Here is a 24,189-nt window from a genome sequence, read left to right as displayed (position 1 = left end):
CCAAGTTTTATTGCTCAATAGCCACAGTTTCTGCCAAAAATCACAAGGGAGCCAGGGGGAGGGGATGGCAAATATGAAATGGGACAACAGCTGTCAAGGTAATTTGATAGCAGTGATGGCTTCTTGAACCAGTGGACACTCTTGAGAATGTGAGCCAAGGCCTCCAGGCATCCACAGAAAAGCCAAGTAAGATAAAGAGCTCGGTGAGAGAGCTGATACAGATGTCTGAGACGGAAGAAAGAACAAAGAAAGCCAAGGCCATCTAACTTCTAAGAACTTCAGTTTTCCAAACAACAACAACAAAAATTCAGCGCGAGTGTCCAAATCAGCCCTTCCAGCCATGAAGACAAACCATCTTTTGTTTGAAAAATGTTTGCAAGTTTTCCCAGTGCCCTTTCCAAAAACATCCCCAAGCTAATAACATCCAAACAGAAAACAGGAGTGACAAATGAACTGACAGATTAAGGGATCAATTTAATATTCTTCTGTAGCTTCAAGTCTAGGTGGGCTTCTACTACCTGTATTGAGGCTCACACAAATTAAACTTATATCCTGCAAATCAATTCTTAAAAGACCAGTGTCCACACTCAAAATTTTCCTTGCTGCATGCATAACACAAGAAACATCCAAAGGAAATAGTTATCACTGGAAACCCTGACAAGTTCCACACTTTTAGTTTAGCCGCTCTGCTAAATGAACCATCACTTCAGCAATGAGTCACATCCTTCGCTGGAACAACAAGGAGAAAGCTGATTTGCCCGTGTCTGTGGCACCTGTTTTATTGACATTAAATGGATCACTGAGATACACCAAAAGCACAAACAACAAATCAGAGGCATGTTAGCTGTGGCAAGAGTAAGAGCAAGATCAGATACTTCAGTCCTTATTCAAATCAGTAGGTTTTATTTCTTTTCCCTGATTTTCTATCAGAGCTTTTATTTTCTGTATTTATGCTTTAACCTTCTCCCATGCATTGAACAACTGCAGTTCTCTCACTTTCCCTCCCTCTGGATTTCCCCTACCTTACCCCCACGCTCAGCCATGTCTCAGTCTTGTAGGGAGTTGCAATAGCTGGAAAAGAAAATAGATGCAAACAGAAGCGTTCATTGCTTTGTTCAGTATTACTATTAGCAGTCACTTGCTAAAAAATGTCCAAGACACCGAGACATTATCACTGTCAAGACACATCCATGTGTCCATGATACAGACAGACCCTTCACAATGTACTCAGCATTTGTATGGACATGAATGCAGTCAGCTACCTATGTTAAAACCAGTTCATTCTGATGGAGAAAAGCAGCACATGGCTATTGGCTTCAAGAATTGCAAAGCTTTTTTTAAACAAAAACAAAACAAAACAAAAAAAAAAAAAACACAAACAGCAGTAATCTTAGGTTTCTAGTTTTAAATCAAACTAGAAACCTAATTTAGTGTTCAATTTCTTCCTTAATAAGATCTTCAAACATCGTTCCCAAGCATTGCAGCGTCCTTATCTGACCCTGGAGGGACATCTACCACTATTTTTGTGAGCAGTCACTAAACTCAACCAACTTCACCACCCCAGGAGCTTCTGCCTTAAGTGCTGGTCCTGAGGAGGGGACGTCAGAAGTGGGAACAAGCGGGTGGCTTCTGCAGGCTCCTGACCCTCACCCGAGCAGACGAAGGGAATGCCCAGAATGACTGACTCGAAGCCAAACAGGTTCAACAGCCCTTCCCCACCTGAGGCAGCAGGCGATTTGCTTGGTATGTCACAGGTAAAAATGTGCCTGAGTGGGGGCAAGGGCAATGACTGAGTGCCACTTCAAAAGGTTAGCAGCTCCGGGGTTGCGACACTCCCATCTCAACCTTGGGCGTCCTTCAGAGGCCGTTCGACCTACTCCACTTCACGCCCTTCATCTCCCTGTTCCAACACAGGGTTAGGAATTCAGATTCTCAGCTCCTCCATCCCGTTCCTACCTTCCACGTCAAAGGAAACCCAGACACAGGATGGAGCTAGACAGAGCAATACGATCCCAGCCACGGCAAGGCTTCTTGCTAGCACAACACAATGGTGCCCTTGATTACGAGTCCAACACTGAGCTTCTGTTCTAACAGACACTTTAATCAGGCATGGAAGTCATTAACGGAAGCACGGAGAGACGCAGTGATAAGGATATCAACAGGACACAGACTCCTTTAGCTGTGTCATGTACACGAGGCCAGCCTCAACCTTGAGGTACACGTGGGCCCAGCACAGCCACCCCAGAAGTGGCAGAACCCAGTGTCTGTAATGTACCCGAAAAAAGCAGGAGGGTGCACAGTGTTAACATGGACAACCCTAGAGCACGGCTGCACTATCAAGAGATCTCACCTACAGCTGACAAACAGCAGGCTGGTGGGCTGCTGTTTCCCCACGTCACGACAGCATGCACAGAATGAGGGGAAAAGCCCTGTTCGGCCACCCCTTTCATCCCAAATTTCACCAGCAGCGAGGCCAGACTTGGATCTATGTCACAGCACCCCTCTTACCCAGACTGCTCAGGACTCCTTCGAAAGGATGGCAATTAAGAGCACTAATTGCCACAAGAGCAACCAACCTGCCCATGGTACAAAACCATCTTTTCAGCTGGAACAGGCAAAGCTGAGGCTTCCTTTCTCCTGGGAGAGCCAAGGTTTTTAGTTTTACTTTGGTTACCACCTTGTCACTTCTAAGAAAGGAGAACTACTTGCACAGCCCTCAAGAGTGGAAATGTAAGCAATAACAACAGGCTTGACACTTAAACACTTGCCCACTAAGGTTTTCAGCCCAGCAAAACAGAAAAACATTTAGCGCACAATCCATCATAAACTGGATGTTACTTTAAAGCTGTCTGAAAACAAAAGCCAAGACACACGGGATAAAAGGGATAAATGGTGCCTCTGACACAGCAAGAAAACAAACAGACTAAAAACTTCTGGGTCAGTAAGGGGTTAGAAATCACTCGACAATGAACTTTACAGCAGTAATTTTAGTACCCATAAAGCTACACAGAATAAACCATTAACTACTAGGACATTCACCTTAACTCCTTGTCTAGTGGATGGCCTCATGTCACCTGTAGTGTCTCCTTGGCTCTCCCTGATTTTCTCCACCTTCTGCCATGCAGTGCCAGGAGTACTAAGTACTGATTTTCAGAAAGGAGAAAGAAAATACTAAAGATATTGACAGACAAAGACCTCAGGGCGAGAGAAACAAAAATCTGGGTCATTACAGGGACTGTGTCTACAGAAAGTTGCAATCATCACAAAAGAAAGCTATTACATGACGATTAAACCCAATTCCTATTATGTATCTAAAATTACAGGGGAAAAGCAGAAACAGACTGGCTCCCATTAAACCATTCAGAAGATACAATGAAAGGGAACAAAAATTAGTCCTCGCTCTAGAGCAAAATAACTGAGGCACAAAGGGAAGGCATCATAGTCTGTACGCACTGCTCATCTCCTGAATTTCCTTGTGCTGTCCAAACACTTCCCCTTCAAGGGCAAGGCGCTCTTGGCTGCACTCCTCTAACACGCTACCAAAGAGGGTAACATGAACGTGAAACACGTGCTGATGGCAAACACCATGAACCTTGGCAAAATGGAGAGGTCTGCTTCTCAACCCAGGTGAAGGCAGCACAAACTCTTGCTCTGTAAGGAGGCTCTTCCCCATCAGCCCCACCACCTGCTCCCTCGTGCATCAAACACCATCCCAAAAGTTTGTTTAGCCATTATGCACTCATGTAGCTTATGGACTCACAGTCTCTCCACATGATCCCTGCCAACTCTCTGTCAATTTGCTCGGAGCATAGTTATGCCCTTGATTTTCTTGAGTCATCTTCTGCTTTGGAGGAAACAGGAATAGGAAAAACAAAAGCTAATGCATGCATTAGCTTAAGTCATTATGAGGTTAAAAAAAAAAAAACGTTTCTATCTGTAAAAACTCTTGCAGGTAGATATATCTTTAGGTTTTTCATGTCCTGACCACCCCCAAGCCCACAGAAAACACAGAGATGAGAATTTCTCTCGTTAGACTTGCTCATGAGCATTACGACAGCAAGAGCTCTCCCTGCTCCAAGAACTCCACGCTGCCTCTAGCTGTGGCAACACTTGTTTAAGCACAGTACACGCTCACTCCTTGCTCCAAGTGCTAGCTGCAGTGCTGGAGAGCACGGTTAAGATCGACCACATTTGTTAAAGGAATCTCTTCAGTTTAGAGCATTTATTTCCCTCCTGAAAGAATGCTCACATTGAGGCTTCCTCCACAAGCTGGCCGGAGGCTTGTTTTAGTACTGCTTAGAGGTAATACACAGTGGCCCATGTTCAGTATAAATGCCACCCATGTGCCCAGGCCCACCAGCTGCCTCACACTGGCCCTGGGCTGAACATCCTCCACCTGAAGCACTTCTCAGAGCACCCAGCTCTTCCCACTAGGCAGGAGGTAGATGCAAGTAGAAGGCAGGGTACCTGGACGCAGCCTCTAAGTGATTTTTCAGGATTATTTGGACAGAGGAAAAAGGAGCAAACTGACTGCAGAGCATTGTCAATATAAACTTGGAAAATAAAAGATTTTGTTCATTTCTCTGTTCTAACTTCAGAGAAAGATATTCAGAAACAGTTATTAGTTCCAGGATGGCTGCATATCTATCTTTATATATATATATATATATGTAAATATATACACACACAGATCTCTCTTCAAAGCTCCATAGCCTTCATTGTCTTCACTGCAAAATGGTCAGGAATACAGCTAGACAAGTTCCCCCTTTCTGAATATTTTCCTTGGAACTTTTGGGTTGGAGCCTGCGCATTGCGTGGGGCTGCGAGGGCTATTACTCTTGGAAGCTATTCTCCCAAATTCTTTCCTTTACTGGAAGATGTGAGGTTGATGATTTACAAAGAAGAAACATATTAAGGCCTCTTACCACTGGATCACATTCAAACAGCATGCAAGTAACAAATCCAAACCCAGCTTTCAGGCCAGGAGTCAGAAAAGCGCCTTCAACGCTCAAATGTATGTGCATCTTCCCCCCTCCCCACCCCCTTGCCCAGCCTCTCTCTCACACACATAAAAGAGAAAGCTTGTTCAAAGTTTACAGCAAAAACTGGAAAATTCAAAACAGCTGTTCTGGAAAGCAAGAAAAACATTAAGAGAATAGAGCCGCTGACATCAGAGCTCTCCTGGTAGCCATCTCATCCTATACACAGCAGGTGTGCTGCTGCAGAGAGGAGGAGAAGAGATCGGGATTCCCATCTGTGATGCATCACCGAGCACAGGGAATCCTTCAGCCCCACCTTTAACCCCAGGGGCATTGGGGAAAGCAGGAAAAAAGCTACTGTGTTCGCTCCACATTGGCTGCGCACTCAACTGCACTGACAGGTTCAACCCTATGATTGGCATGAAGCAACAGATTGCTGTAGATCTTGGAGGCTGCATCCATTAGGAAGGTAATTAAGGCTTTTCACTGCCCCAGCTGCCTTCCTCAAACTCTAACCTCGGGGGATTCCCACGTTGGGAAGCCTCAGCCTGCCTTCACCCCCCAGCAGGGCTGCCCTCGGGGCAAGCTGTGCAACTCCTTGGGTTCCAGGTTCTCCTCGGAGCCTGCTGGCAGTACAACACGAGATGGATTAAACCAGTAAGCTACTGGGAAAGCGTTTCCACATTGGTGATCATAAGCTCCCACACACACCTCAGTCCTTCGTAAAACAAACGGAAAGACCTTCTCTGTCATAATTTAGGACTGACAGTTTTGTAGACGACTTTATCACTCGATCATATGGAAAAGGAATAAAACTTGGGATCTTGTGATCCGTGTAACGGTCACATGAAAACATATGATACAAGAAAGCTTTTAACCTTGTCATTGCTCCTGCAAATCAGCACTCAAACGTTTAGTAGCTGATGGAGGGTCTAAAGTACTGCACAGGATTTTCAGTAAGAGAAACAAAGATATTGACAGGGATCTTGATTTCTCTGGGAGAAACCCCATCCGTGTAGTTTTGGAGGAACGCTTGCACTAAGAAGGAACAACACTCCCAGCAGCGTGAAGTCCTAGAATTCAGCCGTGCAGTTATCAGTGTTTTCAACCCTAACCACCCCGAAAGGCTCCGGGCAAACTACAATACCAAGAAGAAGATAAAAGTTATTTTCCACGACGGCAGGGAACCATCATGCAGCAGTGGTCAACTCACGCTTGTAGAGCAGCATAAATCCCATACAGCTACAGCAGTGCAGCCCATGCTGCGAGCTACTCACACAACCTCTACCCTGGCCCCTGGTGAGGGATTTATTCCTTCTTCCTCCCCTCTGCTGGAAGAAAGCAAGACCTTGTCAGAAAGTCTTCATGAACCCTCTGTCTTCAGAGAGGCTTTTCCACCCACCCTCACCCCATCACGCTACATCGACACAAACACACCCAATTAAAAGCCGAAAGCCAAAGTGTTACCTGCACACATACCTCACTTACAGGGGGAAAACAAAACAACAAACTCACCCAGCAAAACATATCGGACTAATTTACCCATCTGAGAGCAAAAACAACTTAGTGACGTCCCTTGGAGCTCAAGTCAGAGCTACTGAACAGCTTACAACTCAGGCCTATTCAACTAGCACAGATTTAACCAAGGGCTCTTACTGGATGCCCTAGTACTAAATTAAGGCCCGTCTGCACTTGCTGTGCACAGGAATTGTAGCTAAGTGCTGTACTTGCTTCAAACGGAAAGATGTCCCAGGCTAGATAGGAAGAACTAAGCCTGCAGCTTGCCTAAACCCCACAGCCACACCTACTCTTGGTGCCAGATTATGAATTTTTATCAAGAACAAGTTCACACCGGCAGAAGATTGTCTTCCCTTTTTTTTTTGTAGGAGACTGGAAATCGCTGACAAGCTATTCACAAGCAATAAAAGGGGGCAACCCGCTCATCCCTGTCCTCACGTAACCGCTGCATGGGAAGGGGGCTGCAGGTTTTCAGGGCTGCACTTTGAACCCCCCCCCCCGAGCAAAGGGCAGGCAGGAGGTGGAGTACTGGACGGAAACCAGACATGGCAAGATCATTCTTAAAACTGTTTGCTGGCAGCAGAGTATCCAGCTGAGCGGCAGAGTCAGCATTTCATTGCTCTGATGACCCACGGATGAGTAGGGGAAAAAAAAAAAGCTTTGTTCACCTCCATAAAGATCAACAGTCGTGGATGGCTCCGTCATATCGCTGCAAGAGATTATACCGCCATAAAAGCTCACTATAAAAGAACAACTTTCATTCACGCCTCTTGGGGGAGAGAACCTCAAGCAAGGAAGAGCCCAGCCTTGATGAGACGGCTCACCCTGCAGAGAGCAGTGTTACGACACCGCTCTCGTTTGAAGAGCGGATCCCTTCAGGACTGCCAGCGAAAAGAGTGGTGCAATCCCAACGGAAAGCATCACAGAACAAAAATACACCGATCTTTTGTATTCAATGTATGTGCTCATCTTCTGGCCCCAGCTCCTCTGGCTGGAGCAAAGCTCCCGCTTGGTTAATCAGTAACGGCAGGAGAAGCGCGTTAGCTTACAGCTCCAGGCCTCGGTAATCGCCAGGTTTCAGCTCCCAGGTTGACAGGCATCACACTCATCCCTTCAAATGACAATTCCTCCACGAGAAGGGCTGCTGTTTCAAATTTAAACTCTGAAATTCCTCCACCCAACCATGTTTACAAGCAAAATGCTTCAACACAAAGGGACAACAAAGTCCCATTCGCACAAGCTTTCCTAGCTCTGAGGTTTCGGCTCAATCTAGGCCTTGGGTATTTGAAGACAACTCCGTTACAAGACAAGTTGCTTCTCTTGTATACATTTACTAAACCTCTCAAGCTGATATCATCACTGGTAGGTAGAGAGCAAGATTGACTCATGTCTTTAAACCACAAAGATAACCACAAACGCCCATGTAAGAATCCTAATTTCCAACACGCCAGCCAAGCCAACCAAAGAAATCTCTCTTGCTTTTACAGGTTGTGTGCTGACACATAGTCACCAAAGGCAGACAATCCTTATGATGTCCCACAGACAACGCAGAAGTGTGGAAAATCCTGAAAAATCACTCTTCTGTTCAGTGGAAATTGGCTGCCTACCAGAAGGCTGCAAGGCTCCCAGGCAGCTTTAAGACAAAACATGAGAACAATGGCTCGAAGGTCTCCAAGGGCCCCTACTCATGACTCTCCAAGAACAGAAAGCTAGCACAGACAGGATCATAAACGGGAGAGAGTACTTCTGAGTAGAGGAGGACAAAAAAATAAAAAAAATAAAGTGGGAGAGCTTGTAGAGGCAAGCTTGGAAAGAATCAAAGCCTCAACAATACTGGGGGCCAGGAATGGAAAGATGAGCTGCCCAAGCCATTGTGTTAATGCAGCTCTGCTGGCAAGATGAAGCACCAGCCAGATCCTCTCCAAGCACAACGGCCTTTGGTCTGAGAGAGGGATCTCTACCTTCTCTGCTGTCCTCTTGCAACCTTGTGTTCCCAGCTGGACTGCTCAATGGGGACCTGATTCCTCCAACTTCACTTTGTGAAAGATGCTGTATGGTTGAGAGCCCTTGAGTCATCACACTGCTGATTTTCTTTCAGGTGCTATAGGAAATCTTTCAGTTTCTCTGTCTAAACCCATAATAATATGCTTTGAGGATTCAGATCTTCATTACTACAAGCTGTACAAGACAAGATTGAGAACCTGAAGGAACTTCTCAACTTACCTGTCCCAAGCCATCCGTCTCTCTTCCCTACACCCACCTCTCTATAAGAAGACTTATACTAAGGTGACCAGGCCAACTCTACCCCTTAGAGTTCCTTAACAGCTTCCCTTCATGCCCTTCTCACAGCTGTCTTGTATGCCACCACACTTGGCCCTAGTTTATTCCTACATGGCTTCTTCTGCCAGCAGCTACTGGGCCATGCTGATTCCTAGGCCAAGAGAAAAAGGCAGATTCCACCTGAGGAAAGCTACTGACAGATTTATACATCTCACTTCAACGATAGGTAATCACAGAAAAAGTAAAACAAAAAGCATCACTAGATGGTCCTGAAATGACTCAGTGACCGTGGCAGGAGCCAGGATGGATCAACTGGCTGATCTGAGATTTTTTGCCATGTGCTGTTCACTATAGCTCATTAGCACCAAGTATTTGCACTCCTGCTTGTAGCTGGTAAGCTGTATTTGAGGATCTTGTCAAATTAACAAGAGTACCAGGTCACGCTCACCAGGGTACGGTTCAGAGTACTGCAGTACCTTGTGTTGAGGGTTAGTTTTCCAAGCTCCATTAGTGAAACTGGGAGAGATTCAACATTAGAAGTGCAATTGGTAGAGGCACGTGAGCGAATGAAAAAGAGTTCTTCTTAAATATTAACAGAAAAAGCAATGTAGGATGAGATACAGACTCATTCAACACACCGCTCAGCCTCTCCGTTCATTCTAGACCCATTTTATAGTGCCTAGGCAGCTGTAAAACTGACTTACAACTCTTAATATTAAGCATACTTTGTGAAGTGTTTAGAAGAGGTGAGGTGACTAACTCCCTCCTTTACTCTATTGCCAGCTAGAGCGATACTACAGCCTGCAAAATAAACCTGTTGTTGGGTTGCTTTACTGCTGAGCTCTCCTGCAATCACACATGCTAATGGCTCAATATTTAAGCATCAGAACAGATTTGATACGTGAAATAAAAAAGAACAATGGGCCTAATACATTAGGTTATCAAAAGGATGATTTTGTCCCAAATATTTGCCTTGGCACAAGGCACTGAAGAGGCTGATAAGAGTATCTCAAGCTCACTTATTCAATTACATTGCTACCCAGAGGTCTTGAACAGGCAGTCTGCGATCACATAATTAGAAACTGCATAATAATGCTTCCATACTAGTGTCAAATAATGGTTGTGCAGACAGCTTCCGCTGTAATATTTACTAGCTTTGGCTGAACAGCAAAATAGCAATAGCGTTTGCACAGTTCCCAGCGTTTTCCAGAGATGACGATCAGAACCGCAACCTTTAGATCCATCTCCTTCTGCCACTCACATTACAAAGCAACTGATGGGAGATACCACACTATTGCTGCTCGCCCACACACAAGAGCTGACAAAGCTTCAGTGTTGATTAGACACGCTCACAGAAAGAAACAAACACCTAAGACGACTTATTAAAGACAATATCTTTAGTTTCAGAAGCTCTTGAATTGCAGCTTGATGAGATCACCAAGCTTCCAGGGGGAACAAAACACATTTCCTCTTTTCTAGCACTCTTTCTCTCTGTCACTGGTTTTACACCCTTGTAGTTGACTGATGTTCACAGAGCGTTCTGCTCCTCGGTACCTCACGTTGGCAGAGAAATACTGAAAAAAACAAAAAAAATCTCAGCCCTGAAAGAAAACTGCAATGGTTACACTACCCGATCACTTCGCTGTACTACTGAATTTGCTCAGAAGTCAACATTTTGCCTCTTCTCTCCATATTCGGCTTCAAAACTGGCCGGGAAATGCTGCTGACAGCACAGACTGACCTGGAATTTGTAGCTGTGCCTATCACAGAGAGCCTTTATAGACAGAAAGCAGATAGGAACCTGGCTCGCTTGTGGAATTCACCCCAGTGGGTGCAGGAGTTTGCTAACTTGGAGAACACTTTGGGGAAAATGGCAACAGCTTGTTTTTGTTGACTAATGAGACTCTAATGATGACTTAAAAAGCAATCAAAGAATGATGCCAAGCACACGTGTCAAATTCAGACCTGTACTGCTCTGAACACTAAGGGCATTGTATTTGCTTACTCCTCTCCGTGATCCACATCTCATTCTGCCCTCAGCAGCAGAGCAGAGCCTCCAGCTGGACTCCTCACCAAGGCCAGGCTGACACAGCACTGCTGCTCTCCAGCACCATCTCTCCTTCTCCTAGGCCCACAAAAGCATCACAGCAGGGAGCCCCAGGAGAGCTGGAGCTGCCCTTGAACGCATCCCCCAGGAACAAACCTACAGGCACATCGTGCTAAGTCTTCTATATCTTGGTGGCAAATTCCCTAATCGTTGCCCTATTCTCTTCACACAAGAAGTCTCTGTGTGGGACCTCAACACCTTTATGTGAATTCTCCTAAAAGGAGCAGAAGAGATGCCTTTTTTTAGCCAAGCGGCCTTGAAAGCAATATTGTTTTCCAAGAAGGAGTTTTACATGCCTTTGATAATTCCAGAAGGGATTTAAGTAGTTTCTTCCAGTTCCTTGTAATGCTGCAGTCACAGCCTAAACAGAAAAACAGCTTCAGTGACAAACAACCTGTTAGATGAACCAGAAAACAAGCATTCAGATGCATTAAATGAAGTTTAGTTATGGGAAGCCTGGACTCAGATTCAGCAGGATGGGAACCTATAAAACCTGAAAGAGACCAGGAAAGAATCGAGCTGCAAGTCTGGGTTGGAGTTGCAGCAGAAAGGTAAGAGACCTAATAACAGAAAGAGAGCTCAGCCCAGAATAACAGCAGTGCAGAGCTTTGAATTTGTGGGCTACCAGTCACTCGCTGTCCCTCCCCTCAGAAGTAAGAGTTTCAGGTTCCCGGGCCATGGTTTTCCTGGGAGTGGGAGGAAGAACTAGAAAAGAAACAAGACCCTGAGAAAAAAATTGGTCTGTGTTCTTACTAAACAGATACATTCTTAAAGACAGACAACAAAAATCAACAGAGCATGCAGAAAAGATCCTCAAGTTAAATCTGACAAGGTTTTTAGGGAAGAAAAATCTTTTAAGGTTCAGTTGGCAATAATTTTAATAAGGAATCTAGGAATTGTCTCAAGGCTGCCATGTGATTCAGAAAATAAGAGCTCAGGACCGCTGCACGCAGTTACCATGACTTCTCTGTACTAGGTTATTAACTCTGATCTTTACTATAGCGTAATACTAGAGACAGATACAAACAAGATCAAAACATACAAGTCAAAAATCTCCAAGTATGGATAAGGAAGACTCTGACTGAGAAACTGCCGCACTACAAGGCTGTCCAGGCCACCAGGAAAGCAGCCGTATGATGACTAGTAAAAAGAGGGCCAATCTTAGAATATTAGTATTAGAAATCAACGCTTTGCAAGCCGAATTCTTCAAACTCTGTCTGGCATTTGGAGAGCTTCAAATAGAAAACTTTGGATTTAGGATCACACATGCAGAGGTCCAGCACTGAAAAACACTCCACCCAAGTGCCAAAGACCTAGGAAAACTGTCAAGATAACAACAGCAACAACACAACACTTACCGTCAAGGGAAAAGACACCAGATGAGACAGCCCATAGCTTCTTTCCAAAAATGACTTTGATGTTCATTCACTCCCTGCTGCACCTTAAGGAGCCAGGATAGTAATTGATCCTGGAAGAGCTGTCGCCTTGCTCCCCTTTACAGCAACAGCCAGCAAGAGGTTATTTCAAACAAGACACATCTTTGCAGAGTCGGGCAGGTCATTTCCCTGACTTGTGGAACGGGTACCCTGTACTTCCCTGCATTAAACTGGGGTTGAACAGATTGGATTCAAGTAAGCTGAACGCCCAGTCTGCACAGCTAGCTGGCAAATGGAGTTGAGGTCTGTTGACAGGAATAGAGAGCTACTCCACTTTCAGAAGTTTTTATTTATTTTAAAATAAACAATGCTTTTTAGGAGAGAAGCTTTTTAGCAGGCTGCTTCAGAAGTCATGTTTATTCATACTTCAAGAGATTAGAGCAACACGGGAACGGGAATGTGCTGCAGCTCTCTTAAAATTAAGTTTCTTGCCTGGCAGCATAGAAGCGAAACATATATTCATTTTGCAACTGTGGGCAAAGAACATTAATAATAAGCTCACCACCAAATCCTCCAGCTGCCCAGCCTAAGCAAGTACAAAACGACCAGTTTCATCAGCCACAGCACCAGAAGGACACGTATCCTGCCATGCTTGGCTTTTCATCTCTTCCCTGGAAGGCTTCAATTTATGTTAACTCCTAAACTTCTTAAAAAATAATTAAAAAAAAAAAAAAAAAAACTCTTTCCTTGAACAGATTAAAGCCTTTAACTGACAGTAGCACTATCACACGAGCTGCTCGCTGCAATGAACAGGGTTGTAGCCACCTGGGTGGGAGAAAGGCAGGCGAGAGCTTTGGAGCGAGCCTACCGTGGTGGAAGGTCAACATGGTGGGAAAGGGGCGATTAAAAACCGTAAGCTTATTTATTTTCAGCACTTTACCAGAGAACAACATGCAATTTGATTCTCACCCTTAATTGTACATTCTCACGGGAATTTGGCAAGGTTGCCGTGCAGAAAGGAGTTTGAAGAACTCTTGCAAAAGACAGCGCGCTATGCCAGATCAAGCAAGCTATCAGTTATTTACATTCATTTCAAAGGACAAAGGAAGCTATTTATTTCCACCCTATCTGCATGTTTAAAGAAAAACCAGTTAAGACGGAACTAGTCCTAACACCAGGGCTTGTCAATGCACAGCAACCAGCACGGCCGTCCTGGAATAAATATGAGGCACGATCAAACTATCCCAAATTAATCCACTACTACAGGGACTGCTCCAGAACGCAGTGGTTGCAGCAGGGCACACGTTCCCATTAGGAAGTCATCCTAAATTTGTGCTGCTGGGAATTTACCTGATGCAGGCAAGGGAAGTCCCCTGGCTATCAGCAAAAGCAACCTCTGGTCTGTACCTTCCAAGCAACCCCAGAGAATTAAGGAGCCTATTTTAGGCATGAATTTCAGAAAGTGCAAAGAGGCCTATTTGGCTTTGCCACACTTGCAGGATTAAAATGCCTGATTCTCCAAGCTATTAAATAAAAGGGCCCCTATTTTTAAACACACAGGAGCGTTTCACCTCCCTTCAGACACATTGCTACACACACAGCTAGAAAAAAAAAAAAAAAAAAAAAAACAGAGGTCCAGCTGCAGGTTAAGAACCCTGCCACGCTACCTGGAGTCAGAGTAACGGAGGGAAAAGAACTCCAGGCCTGCACACCCAGCAGAACCCACCTTAACCAGCCAGCAGTTAAGTGACATAATTGAGTTTCCCAGATCCGAGCTGCAGATTTTGCAGCACAGAAACCACAGGCGAGGCTCTCCCACATCTCCTGTTCAACAGCTCTGAACCAGAGTAAGATTTCCCCATCACCACACTGAGACAGAAAGAACTAAACAGAGCAGCTGCTGCTCTGGTCAGCAAAAAGCAGGAGTGTGTTCACCTTCCATCTGTGAAAGAAAAGTGAGGATACCAACAGAATAACCGTCTGAATCCCCTAAATTGAGTTAAGCAGGCAGAAACAGATCAAATGCCATGCTGCCAAAGTTCAGTGTGGGGACCAACCAGTACCTGGAAATCTAAATGGAAAATTAAATGTTACCTAGAAAAAACGTTCACCAATTTACAAAGTTATCTTCAAGAGAATTCTGCATTTGATAAAAGGCTAGCTTAACTTTTCCTCGTTAGCCTAACTGTGGTACCAATGCAGCTATGAACATCTCTTTCAGTCAGATCATCTCTCAGAGACAGAACCGCCTGACATCACATTGCTCTGAGCTCCCATGGTTATGATCAGTCCATGGCACTCACTTTACCTTCAGTTAAGCAGCATGACGGTCTGCAAGTACCTAATTGATTTGGAATTTCACTTACTATTTCCTTTAAAGCACTTTCTTGCACAGAGCATACAGCCTGCATCATTATTTGGCTTGCAGAGAGGAACGGATTCAAACAGGGAAAAAAAAGTTGTGTTGTTTTTTCCTCATAAGCAAAGGTTTATAATGAGAATTAACGCACATCTGTCAGGAGAACACCTCCCACAATTCAGATGGAAAGCCCCCATCCAGTTCTGAAGCAATGAATACAAACACCAGACCAGAGATGTAGACAGGCTCACGTGTTTGCACAGCTGAGCCTGTGGTCCTTGGGGCAGAGGAGAGCCTAGGTAAAAAGGCCCGTAACCCCAACGTGCCACCCAGACAGGTGCATTCAAACACATTTTAAGACCCTGGAACTATTTCTGGGTTCCCAGATCAAAGCATCAATCAGGATAGCTGTAACACGAGCACAGGGCTGAAGTCAGCCAGCCGAGCCGATGAATGGAGTGCGAACGCCGTGTTTATCTCAGCACGTGTGTGTGCACTAAGCCGGAAAGATAGGAGTGACCTACACGAGCAGCCCACCCGCTCCTCTCCTCGCTGTCAGGCCAGCTGAAAAAGCACAGGGAGGACTGAGCCAAGTAACGGGCGCATATTCATGTCAGCAGTTCCCACTATAATGTGCAGATGAGTGGAAAAATAAAAAAGAAAAATAAAAAAAAAAGCAGCCTTGTTTGGCACGATGCCCACACGCACAGCCCGGTAGTGGGGAAAAGAGGCAGGGGGCACAGACCATCACCCAGCCATGGGTCAGTTTTCTGGGTCAGGGAGCTGGAGGATGCCTAAATTCAGGCTCCTCTGTCCCGAGCGCACCTTCCCACAGCCTCTGTGAGGGGAAGCAGCGAGGGATCCCCTCAGAGCCCCCTCACCCGGGGTGCTTCCTGCCACCGAGCTGCGCCTGCCACCCCCAGGGCCCTGCCATCATCCCACCTTTCTTGAACTCCTCCAGCATGGCGTCGAGCTTGGTGTCGTTGAAGACAAAGTGCAGCGGGTGGTTGTAGAACCGGGTGATGGTCTTGAGCGGCGTGCAGTCGTCAGGGTCCACAAAAGCCAGGTCCTTAACGAAGAGCAGGTCCACGATGTTGGAGCGGTCACCCTCGAAAACGGGGATGCGGGTGTAGCCGCTCTCCATGATCTCGGACATGGTGTTGAAGTCGAGCACGGCCTCGGCAGCGATCATGAAGCAGTCCCGGAGCGGAGTCATCACGTCCTCCACCGTCTTGGTGCGCAGCTCCAGGGCTCCTTGGATGATGTTGAGCTCCTCCTTGACCAGATCATTGTACGGATCGGTGACCCGCAGCATCTCCAACAGCTTCTCCCGGTTATAGACGGTGCCGATCTCCTGGCCCAAGACGCAGTCCAGCAGCTTGCTGACAGGGTAGGAGGCCGGGAAGGTCATCATCATGAAAAACTTGGTGAGGAAGATGGTGTTGGCGCCCACGGCCAGGCCGTGCCGGGAACAGATGGCCTGCGGCACGATCTCGCCGAAGATGACGATGCCGATGGTGGAGACCACCACGGCCACCAGCCCGGAGCCGGCGATGTCGTCCAGCAGGATGGTCAGCGTGGTGTTGACCAGGACGTTGCCCAGCAGGAGGGAGCACAGCAGGTAGTTGCCCTGACGGCGCACGGGCTCGATGCGCTTGGCGTAGTTCTTCTCCTTGTCCGTGCCGCAGTTCTGCACGATGCGCAGCTCCATGGGGTCCAGCGCCATGAGGCCCAGATTGAGGCCACTGAACATGCCCGAGAGGCAGAGCAGGAGCGAGATGAAGATCACCTGCAGCCAGAAGGGCAGCAGGAACTTCTTCTCCTCCCCGACGATCATCTTGGTGTCCTCTCCGTCGTGGTAGATCCAGGTGGTCTCCCCCCAGGGCGGGGGGCCGGCGGGTCCCTCGGCACCCACCAACCCACCGGCGGCCCCGGGCCCTAGGGCGGCGGCGGCGGGGGCCGAGACGGAGGTGCACAGATAATAGGACTTGCTCTTCTCCGTCTTGCGCAGGGGCTTGATCTCGATCTCGATGATGCCCGACGTGCGCCGGTTGAGCACGATGTGCGGCAGGATGATGATGTCCGACGTGCGGATGCCGCAGCGCTGCGGGGCTCCACCGCCTCCTCCTCCTCCTCCTCCTCCAACACCACCACCACCACCTCCTCCTCCGGCCGAGGAGCCCATTCCTCCTCCTCCTCCTCTCCCCACCACCGCCGCCGCTCCCCCGCCGTCTCCAGCCAGCGTCGCCCGGCCTCCCCCCCGCCGCCGCTCGTGCTCGGTGAAGGCGATGCGCGACCAGGTCTCGTTGTTGATGTTCTGCCCGTACACCCGCAGCTTGACCCGCGTCCTCTCGCTCACCCGCAGCGCTCCCCCCTCCATGAAGGAGACGTCGTCCGTGTCCTCCAGCCGCAGCCCGATGATCACCGTCTCCTCCGCCGATGAGGAGGATGATGATGAGGAGGAGGAAGAGGCGGGTGGAGCGGCAGCGGAGGCGGCGGGCGGGCGGCCCATGCGGCAGCAGCAGCCCAGCAGCAGCAGCAGCAGCAGCAGCGGCGCTCCCCGCGCCCCCCGGCCGCCCCCCGCCATGTTCCCCCCGGGCAGCGCGGCCATCTTTAGTCAGGGCTCGGCGGCGGGGCCGCCGCCGCCCCGCATCGCCCGCGGCCGTGCCCCGCTTGGCACCGGTGGCGGTGCTGGCGGCGGTGCTGGCGGCAGGCGGGGCGCGGCTGCCCGCGGGACCCGACGGGCGGCGACTGCCGGAGCCGGGCCGAGCCGAGCGCCGCCTTGGTGGAGCCGCGCGGCGCTCCCCGCCCCGCTCCGCCCCGCTCCGCCTCGCCCGGGCGGGGCCGCGGCTAACGGCCGCCAACGGCCGGCCGGTAACCGTCGAGGGGGCGGGGCCGCCCGCGCGCCCCTCGGCCAATCGCCGCCCGCCGCCGGCCCCCCCCCGCGGCGCGTGACTGCGGGGCGGGGCCGGCCCCCGGGTGAGGGCCAATAGGGGAGGGGGTGGGGGGAGAGGGGGCGGGGCTAAGAGGGGGCGCGACCAATGGCGGGGCGGGGATGGGAGAGGGGATGGGGAGGGAGGGGGGGGGTGGAGGGGGACGGGGACGGCAGCGGGATGGGGACGGGGATGGGGAACGGGACCGGGACCGGCTCCGTGCGTCCGCCCCCGGTCCCAGCCCCGGGCCCGGTGAGCGGTGTCGCAGCTCCCCCTGGCGGCCGTGTGGGGCACACACAGTGCGAACGGCCGGCCCCGGGAGCCGGGGGAGGGTGAAGGGAGAAGCAACAACATTTGAAAAAATAAAATAAAATAAAATAAAATAAAATAAAATAAAATAAAATAAAATAAAATAAAATAAAATAAAATAAAATAAAATAAAATAAAATAAAATTTATTTAAAATCAAATGAATTTTATATAAATTTATATAAACTTGCATAAATTGTATAATATTTTATATAAAAATTATATAAAATAATTTATTTTATTTTATTTTAAAATAAAATAACGAAATTGAAATAGAACGAAATGAAATACAATAATAAAAATAAATAAATAAAATGTTAAAATAAAATAAAGTAATAAAATAAAACAAAAATAAAATAAAATAAAATAAAGATGAATACAAAATTTTAAAAAGAAAAAATAATTGCAAATAAAAAGAAAAAAATAATAAAGTAAAACACAAACAATGTTGTGTGGTTTTTCTAGTCAAAAAAAGACAAAAATAAATTAAATAAAAATAAAATATAATATTAAAGTAATAAATCGGTATAAAATAATAAAGTAAAACTGAAAATAATTTTAAAAGAAACAAAATAATAAAATAAAACACAAACAACGTTGTATGTTTTTTCTAGTCAAAAAAGTCAAAAATAAATAAAATGAAAGAAAAAAATACAAAATGTAAAAAAATTAAAGGAAAAGAAAAAGTAAAAGAAAAAATAATATTTTTTTAAAAAATAAACAAAATAAAATAATAAAATAGCACACAAACTAGGAGTTACAGTTTTTCCAAGCACACCGCTCTGTGGCCCTAAACCCAACCACTTGCAAGTTCTCACACACTGAATCGTGCAGGTTCGTGGTCCCATCTGAACCCAAAAGGTTGGGCTGGCGAGGTGACTTTCCAGGAAACCATATTTAAGGGCATTATTTATGGGTTTAATCCCCAAACTGGGGATTAATCGCTCCCCTACTTCGCTCCTGGCAGAGATCAGGGCGAGCAGTGTGGGGCGCTTAGGAAATCCCTTCTGTGACTGGGAACTGCTCTTACAGGCATCTTAAACTTGTAAAAACCCCAAGGATCTCCCTCTCTTTGCACACACACGGCCTGATGGGGACAAGATGATGTTCAGCTGGCAGAGAGGGGATTTTGGTCCCTCCTGGACGATCAGGGCACGAGGAGGGATGGAAATGTTCCCTCATTTCCCAGCTCATCCAGGACTGGGACATGGTGCCGCTCAGCAGCCTGGTGTTGGGGCAGGTGGGATGTGGGACGTGTGTGGGGTGTGGGACCCGGGCAGCCACATTGTGGGATTTCCAAAACCGCCGCATTTCCCTGCAAAACTCTGCAGGTGCAAGGCCTGCACAGCACACAGGGCTTCCCACTAGATGGAGTCCGGGGGAAAAAAAAAAACTCAGCAGTGATGCATGGGGAAAGGGAGAAGAAATCCCATCCCCGGGGACAGGCTGTGGGGCTGCCCTGGGCAGGAGAGATGGTTTCGGAAAAAGCTACGGGATGGGGGGTGCGTGCAGGGGGTTTTGGGGGGCTTGGAGCAGATCTGGACTGGTGCATGGGGTACATGCTGCAGGGTGCTGAGAAATCCCTTATGAGGGGACCCACAGCTCCCATCCCACAGCTCCCATCCCTGTCCATGTGTCCCACAGGGAGTGAGGGGACCCCTAGGGTGCTCCCCATCCCCACCGTGCTCATACCGAGACCTAAAAGCACAGCACCCCGCAGTCTCCAACCCCACAGGGTTTCATCTCGGCCTTTTATTTCTATTTTTTCCTCTGGTGATAACCCCACACCACGTAGGCCGCAGCCCCCTGCCCCGCTGGCACCCAGCGGTATGGGGACATCGCTCAGCAGCAGCCCCGGGGCCCGCAGGTGCCAGCAGGACCGCAGGCAGGAGCCGGGGCCGCCAGCTTCTCCAGCAGCAGGAAGGGGTCGCAGATCTTCTCCTGTAGGGCAGAGGAGAAACCGATTTAGGATCAGGCCACAGGGAAACACGAGGCCCCCCGTGGAAGCAGCGTTTCCCCACCACTCGCTCCCTGCCGCCATGGGGATCAGCCTGCTGGCTTTTCCCTGCCCTAAGAGGGTGCTGAGAGCTTCTGGGGGGGGTTTCACTCTGCTTTTTTTATCTGAAAAATGCCTTCTGCTTGGACAGGGACCCAAAAGCCCAGCGCAAGGCTGTGCTCCAGGGACGCGCAGCTGCAGGGCTTTATCTCCCCGGCCTACTGATGACCCCTGCTGGCCCATGTGGAAGGATGGCCGTGAGGATGAGGAGGGAGGCTTCCAGCAGATAGATAAAAGTGCTTCGGGCTGTGGGGTCAGGGCCCAAAGCTCACAGCAGCAGCGAGGAGCTGCTGGGGTGGTCACTGCGCCCCAAGGCAGGGAGGAGCTGTCCCCATGCAGACCTCAGGGCTGCCCAGCCACCAGCCCCAGCACCCCCGGTGGGCACGTACAGGGGCAAAGGGACCTAGCAAGGGACAGCAGCGTCTCCAGCCCCAAATCCAGCACGGGGCTGCTGCTACCAACCTTCACCCTCCTGCCACAGCAGCCCTGGGGTGCGGCGGCATCAGCCCCGGCAGCTCGGATGAGGAATTCCTCCGCAAACCTGGAGCTGCGCAGCACCGCGGCCGTCTCGGCATCCACATCCACCGCCTCTCCTTCCTGGGGACACGGTGACAGTCACGGGGCTGGGACACACGGACCAGTGGCCCCCAGCCGCCCAGTCAGATATGTGGGGACTGAAAGCAGGGCTCAGCCTGGCCCAAAGCTTGGAGGAACACCCACAGGGAGCAAGCAGCGGGCTCCAAACCACCTGGTGAAGCCACCAGGGATGTCCTGCTCCCGTCTTCACAATGCACAGCTCTGGCTCCCTCTCCCTGCCCTATTTGCAGCTCTTCTGGCTTATATGGCCCCCATCCACCACCTCATCCCCTAAACCACACTGCATCAGTGCTGCCCCATCCCCAGCCCTTCAGGCTGGGTCTGCTCGCCATCCCCAGAAGCCCAAAACGCACCTCCCCGTACCTTGAAGGTGAAGTTGGCATCAAACACCAGCTCTCGCTCGTGCCCCACGATCCCACCGTTGTAGATGACCTGGCCCGGCCCGGCACGGCTGCTCCCCGGCACCTTGAAGAGCCGAAATGTGGCGGAGACGAAGCGGCAGTCCCCTAAAAAGGGAGAGCCCAGCGGGCCAGGTGCTGAGCACAGGGTCCCAGCACCTCTCCCTGTGGCCAAACAGAGCCACTGCTCCCCGTCAGGACCCTCACCGACAACACCCTCCAGCTCCTTGTCCCCGATGGTGATGGGGCTGGCGGTGACCAGGCGCGGGGGGCTGAAGCCCACCTCCTCGGCGATGCTGTAGAGATCTCCCCAAAACAGGGCTCCCGCCAGGCACTCCCCTGGCACAACAGCATGCACACGGGTGACACAAAGCAACAAGGTGCTCCCTGTCCCGTGTCACCCTATATCCAGGAGCCCTACGCACCCCACAGCACCCTGTGCTTCCTCACGGCCTCGCTCAGGCGCTGGCTGGCGTAGACATCGCTGAAGTACATCTCTCCACCAGGCTGGAAGGCAGCGAGGAGTGAGCGGGATGCAGTGGGGCAAAACAGGCTGGGAAATGGAGCAATGACCCCCAAAGTAGCCCCAACCCCGCTCCGCTCCCCACCTTCAGCACGCGATAGGCCTCCCGCAGCACGGCCCTCTTGTCGGGGGCGAGGTTGATCACACAGTTGGAGCTGGAAAGGAGAAGACCAAGGCTCGTTTGCACCATCTCCTACGCTCAGCACCGCCCGCTGCTGCACAACCTGTCATTTAGTGCAGGGTTCAACCACAAAAAGGGCAGTTCCCATATTCCAAGGTCCCAGCCCAAATCCTCTTTGGGTTTTTCTCTTTCCTCACACGTGGCTGAAGCAAGAAACCTGGTGGGATGTGGGTGCAGACCCCTGCAGGGTACCTACATGACAATATCGTAGCTCTCATCAGCCAGCCCGGCATCACCCAGCTTCTCCATGTAGCCCTGGAGGAAGTCCACGTTCGGCTTTTGGTAGCCAAACTTCTCCATGTGATACGCGATGTGCTTCCTCGCCACCTCCACCTGGGAGGAGGAAGGGAACGAACATTTGGGGGGACACGGAGAGGGGACAAAGCGAGCCCAGGGGTTGTCCCCACACCCTACCTGGCTCTGGGTCATGTCGATGCCGGTGACGTGGCCCCGCTCCCCAACCAGCTGGCTCAGCAGGTAGCAGTCCCTGCCGCTGCCGCTGCCCAGGTCCAGGACCCGGCACGCCGCCAGGCACTCGGGGACGACCAAACCGCAGCCGTAGTACCTGGGGGGGGGTTACCACGCTGGCTCCTGCCCCCCGGGGGCTGCAGCCCATGGCAAGGTGGCAGCAGGAGGAACTCACCCGGAGCTCACCTGGCCACCACCTCCTCGTGGACGCGCTCCAGAGCATCTCTGATGGCCTTGGGGACCGGCCTGGCCGAGGTGACGCAAGCGTTGGTTTTCAGGTCCTCTGACTTCTGCAGCTCTTTGCCGTAGTAATCCTGAGGTGGGAAGGACACGGGGCACCCTACTGCAGCAAGCTGGGCCACGGTGACTCCGTGGGGTCACAAAACACGGGATCATGCCCATGCTCAGCTTATACGTGCCCCCAGTGCCCTCTGGCACCGCACCCAGCTAAAAATCAGGCTAGATACCCACCCTGCTTGGCTTCCCCTGCTCGTATACACACACATCTTTGCACAGGAGGGGATTTAATTGCTGTTCGCAATATTTTTTCAGGCCACGGATGCTGTTTCCCTGACTGATGGGGGTGCAGGCAGAGAAACACAGGCTCGCTCCGCTCCCTCCTCATCCCCACAGGGAAACGAGCAAAGCGCCTGCTCTGAAACCCCGCTGGCAGCAGCCAAATGCCCTTTTACCCTCACTTCGGTCCCCAAATGAGCTTTGTCCCCTGACTGACAGGTGTCCTGGCACTGCCTGGGCTTGGCGCTCCCTCCCCGGCCGCCCCGCTCGCCCCCCTCACCTGCACCTCGCGGTGGATCTGGTCCTGGGGGATCTGTTCATGGGGGATCTGTTTGTGGGGGATCTGCTCCCCACACGGCGCGGCCACTGCAGCAACGGGGGCACAGGGTTGGTGCCGACACTATGACCACGGGCACCACGCCAGGCCCTTCCCCAAAGCCCTCACCCCCCTCCCCAAAATACAGGAACGCTTTTAGTCCCTCTAGCAACCCCCGAGGAGACCCCAACCCAAACCCTAATGGGAAAAGCACCCCGTGCCAACATCCCCCCCGCCAAAACAACCTCACCCTGCCTGCCCTGGAGGGACTACCCCCAAGGACGTCCCTGTAGGGTGAATCCCAACCCTCTGCGGGGTCCCATGGGGTCCCCCCACAGGGCCCTGGCACCCTAGAGCCGGAGCCCCGGGGTGCCTGGGTGCCTTACTGCCTCCGGCTGCGGCTCGGCCACGCTCCGCCCCGGCGCCCTGCGCCGCCCCAGGCCTGGCTTCCGCCCGACACCAGCTCCTGCCAGGCCTGAGATTTGGGTAAAAAACCCGGGTACACGGCCACGCTTGCTACCGGCACCCACGGTGTCACCTCACACCCACAGCCTCAGCCTTTGGGTACCCCCACCCTGCTGCGTCCCGTCCCCCGCCCCACCTCCTGCTCGCCCCAAATGCACGGAGACCCCCGTGGGATGCCCCAGCCCCTGCAGAGGGTGGGAGCTCGCAGGGGAAAAAGCTGCCTGCTTCTGGGAAAAGCTTTTCTCCCCAAACACAGCTGTGAGGCCACGGATTAGGAACCCCCCAGGGCACAAACAGACCCCATGCCCCATCCTTTAGGCATCACCTCACAGCAGCCCCTGCAGCACAGCCCCTGCTGAGCTGGGCACCTCCACGGGGCTGCAGGGGTGCTGCCACCAGCTGAGGCCAAGCAGGGAATGGCCCCGGAGGGGTGGTGAGGGTAAAAAACAGGCAAAGAGGTTGTGTCACATGGAACCGCACCCCAGCAGCACCTTACAGCAGGCTGATCCCCACTCCCAACCCACCTTGTGCCATCAGCTGATGAAATGCACACAAATAAGTGCTTCCAGCGTGCTCCAAGTGCTCTGGGTAAGTGACTGATGGAAAAACAAGACACAATATTTATAGCCCGGACCCCATCTCACTGCCCAGGAAGCAAACGGGAGCCCAGTCACCAAGTCGTCGCCACGGAGCCGTGCAGAGCTGACTACACCGGCTCCTGATTTTCTTTTGCATCTCCCTGCCTGCTTCCCAGCTGTGTCTCTGGACACCTTCCCATCCAGATACAGCTACACAGCACTTCCAAGGCT

The 24,189-nt window shown here is 50.4% G+C and overlaps 2 protein-coding genes across 2 annotated transcripts in view; both read right to left on the bottom strand.

Moving 5' to 3' along the window:
- Positions 1-17,230, bottom strand: part of CNNM2 (cyclin and CBS domain divalent metal cation transport mediator 2) — a 111,404-nt gene extending 94,174 nt beyond the window's left edge. Inside the window, exons 1-2 of the mRNA XM_032191051.1 lie at positions 16,774-17,230; positions 15,562-16,731 (exon numbers count right to left, since the gene is read on the bottom strand). Of these exons, the coding sequence (XP_032046942.1) occupies positions 15,562-16,731; positions 16,774-17,230 (1,627 nt within the window). The remainder of the gene's footprint in view (positions 1-15,561; positions 16,732-16,773) is intronic.
- Positions 17,231-19,597: 2,367 nt separating this feature from the next.
- Positions 19,598-23,356, bottom strand: AS3MT (arsenite methyltransferase). Its single transcript, XM_032191740.1, has 11 exons — positions 23,302-23,356; positions 22,880-22,965; positions 22,270-22,397; positions 22,030-22,180; positions 21,812-21,948; positions 21,520-21,589; positions 21,337-21,418; positions 21,119-21,250; positions 20,877-21,019; positions 20,379-20,513; positions 19,598-19,801 (listed from the first exon to the last, which is right to left on the bottom strand). Coding segments are annotated over exons 1-11 (1,164 nt in total). The 5' UTR covers positions 23,303-23,356; the 3' UTR covers positions 19,598-19,702.
- Between the last annotated feature and the right edge of the window lie 833 nt (positions 23,357-24,189).

This window comes from Aythya fuligula, chromosome 7 (assembly GCF_009819795.1).
Source record: "Aythya fuligula isolate bAytFul2 chromosome 7, bAytFul2.pri, whole genome shotgun sequence".
Classification (NCBI taxonomy): domain Eukaryota; kingdom Metazoa; phylum Chordata; class Aves; order Anseriformes; family Anatidae; genus Aythya; species Aythya fuligula.
This window is presented reverse-complemented; position numbering and strand designations above follow the sequence as displayed.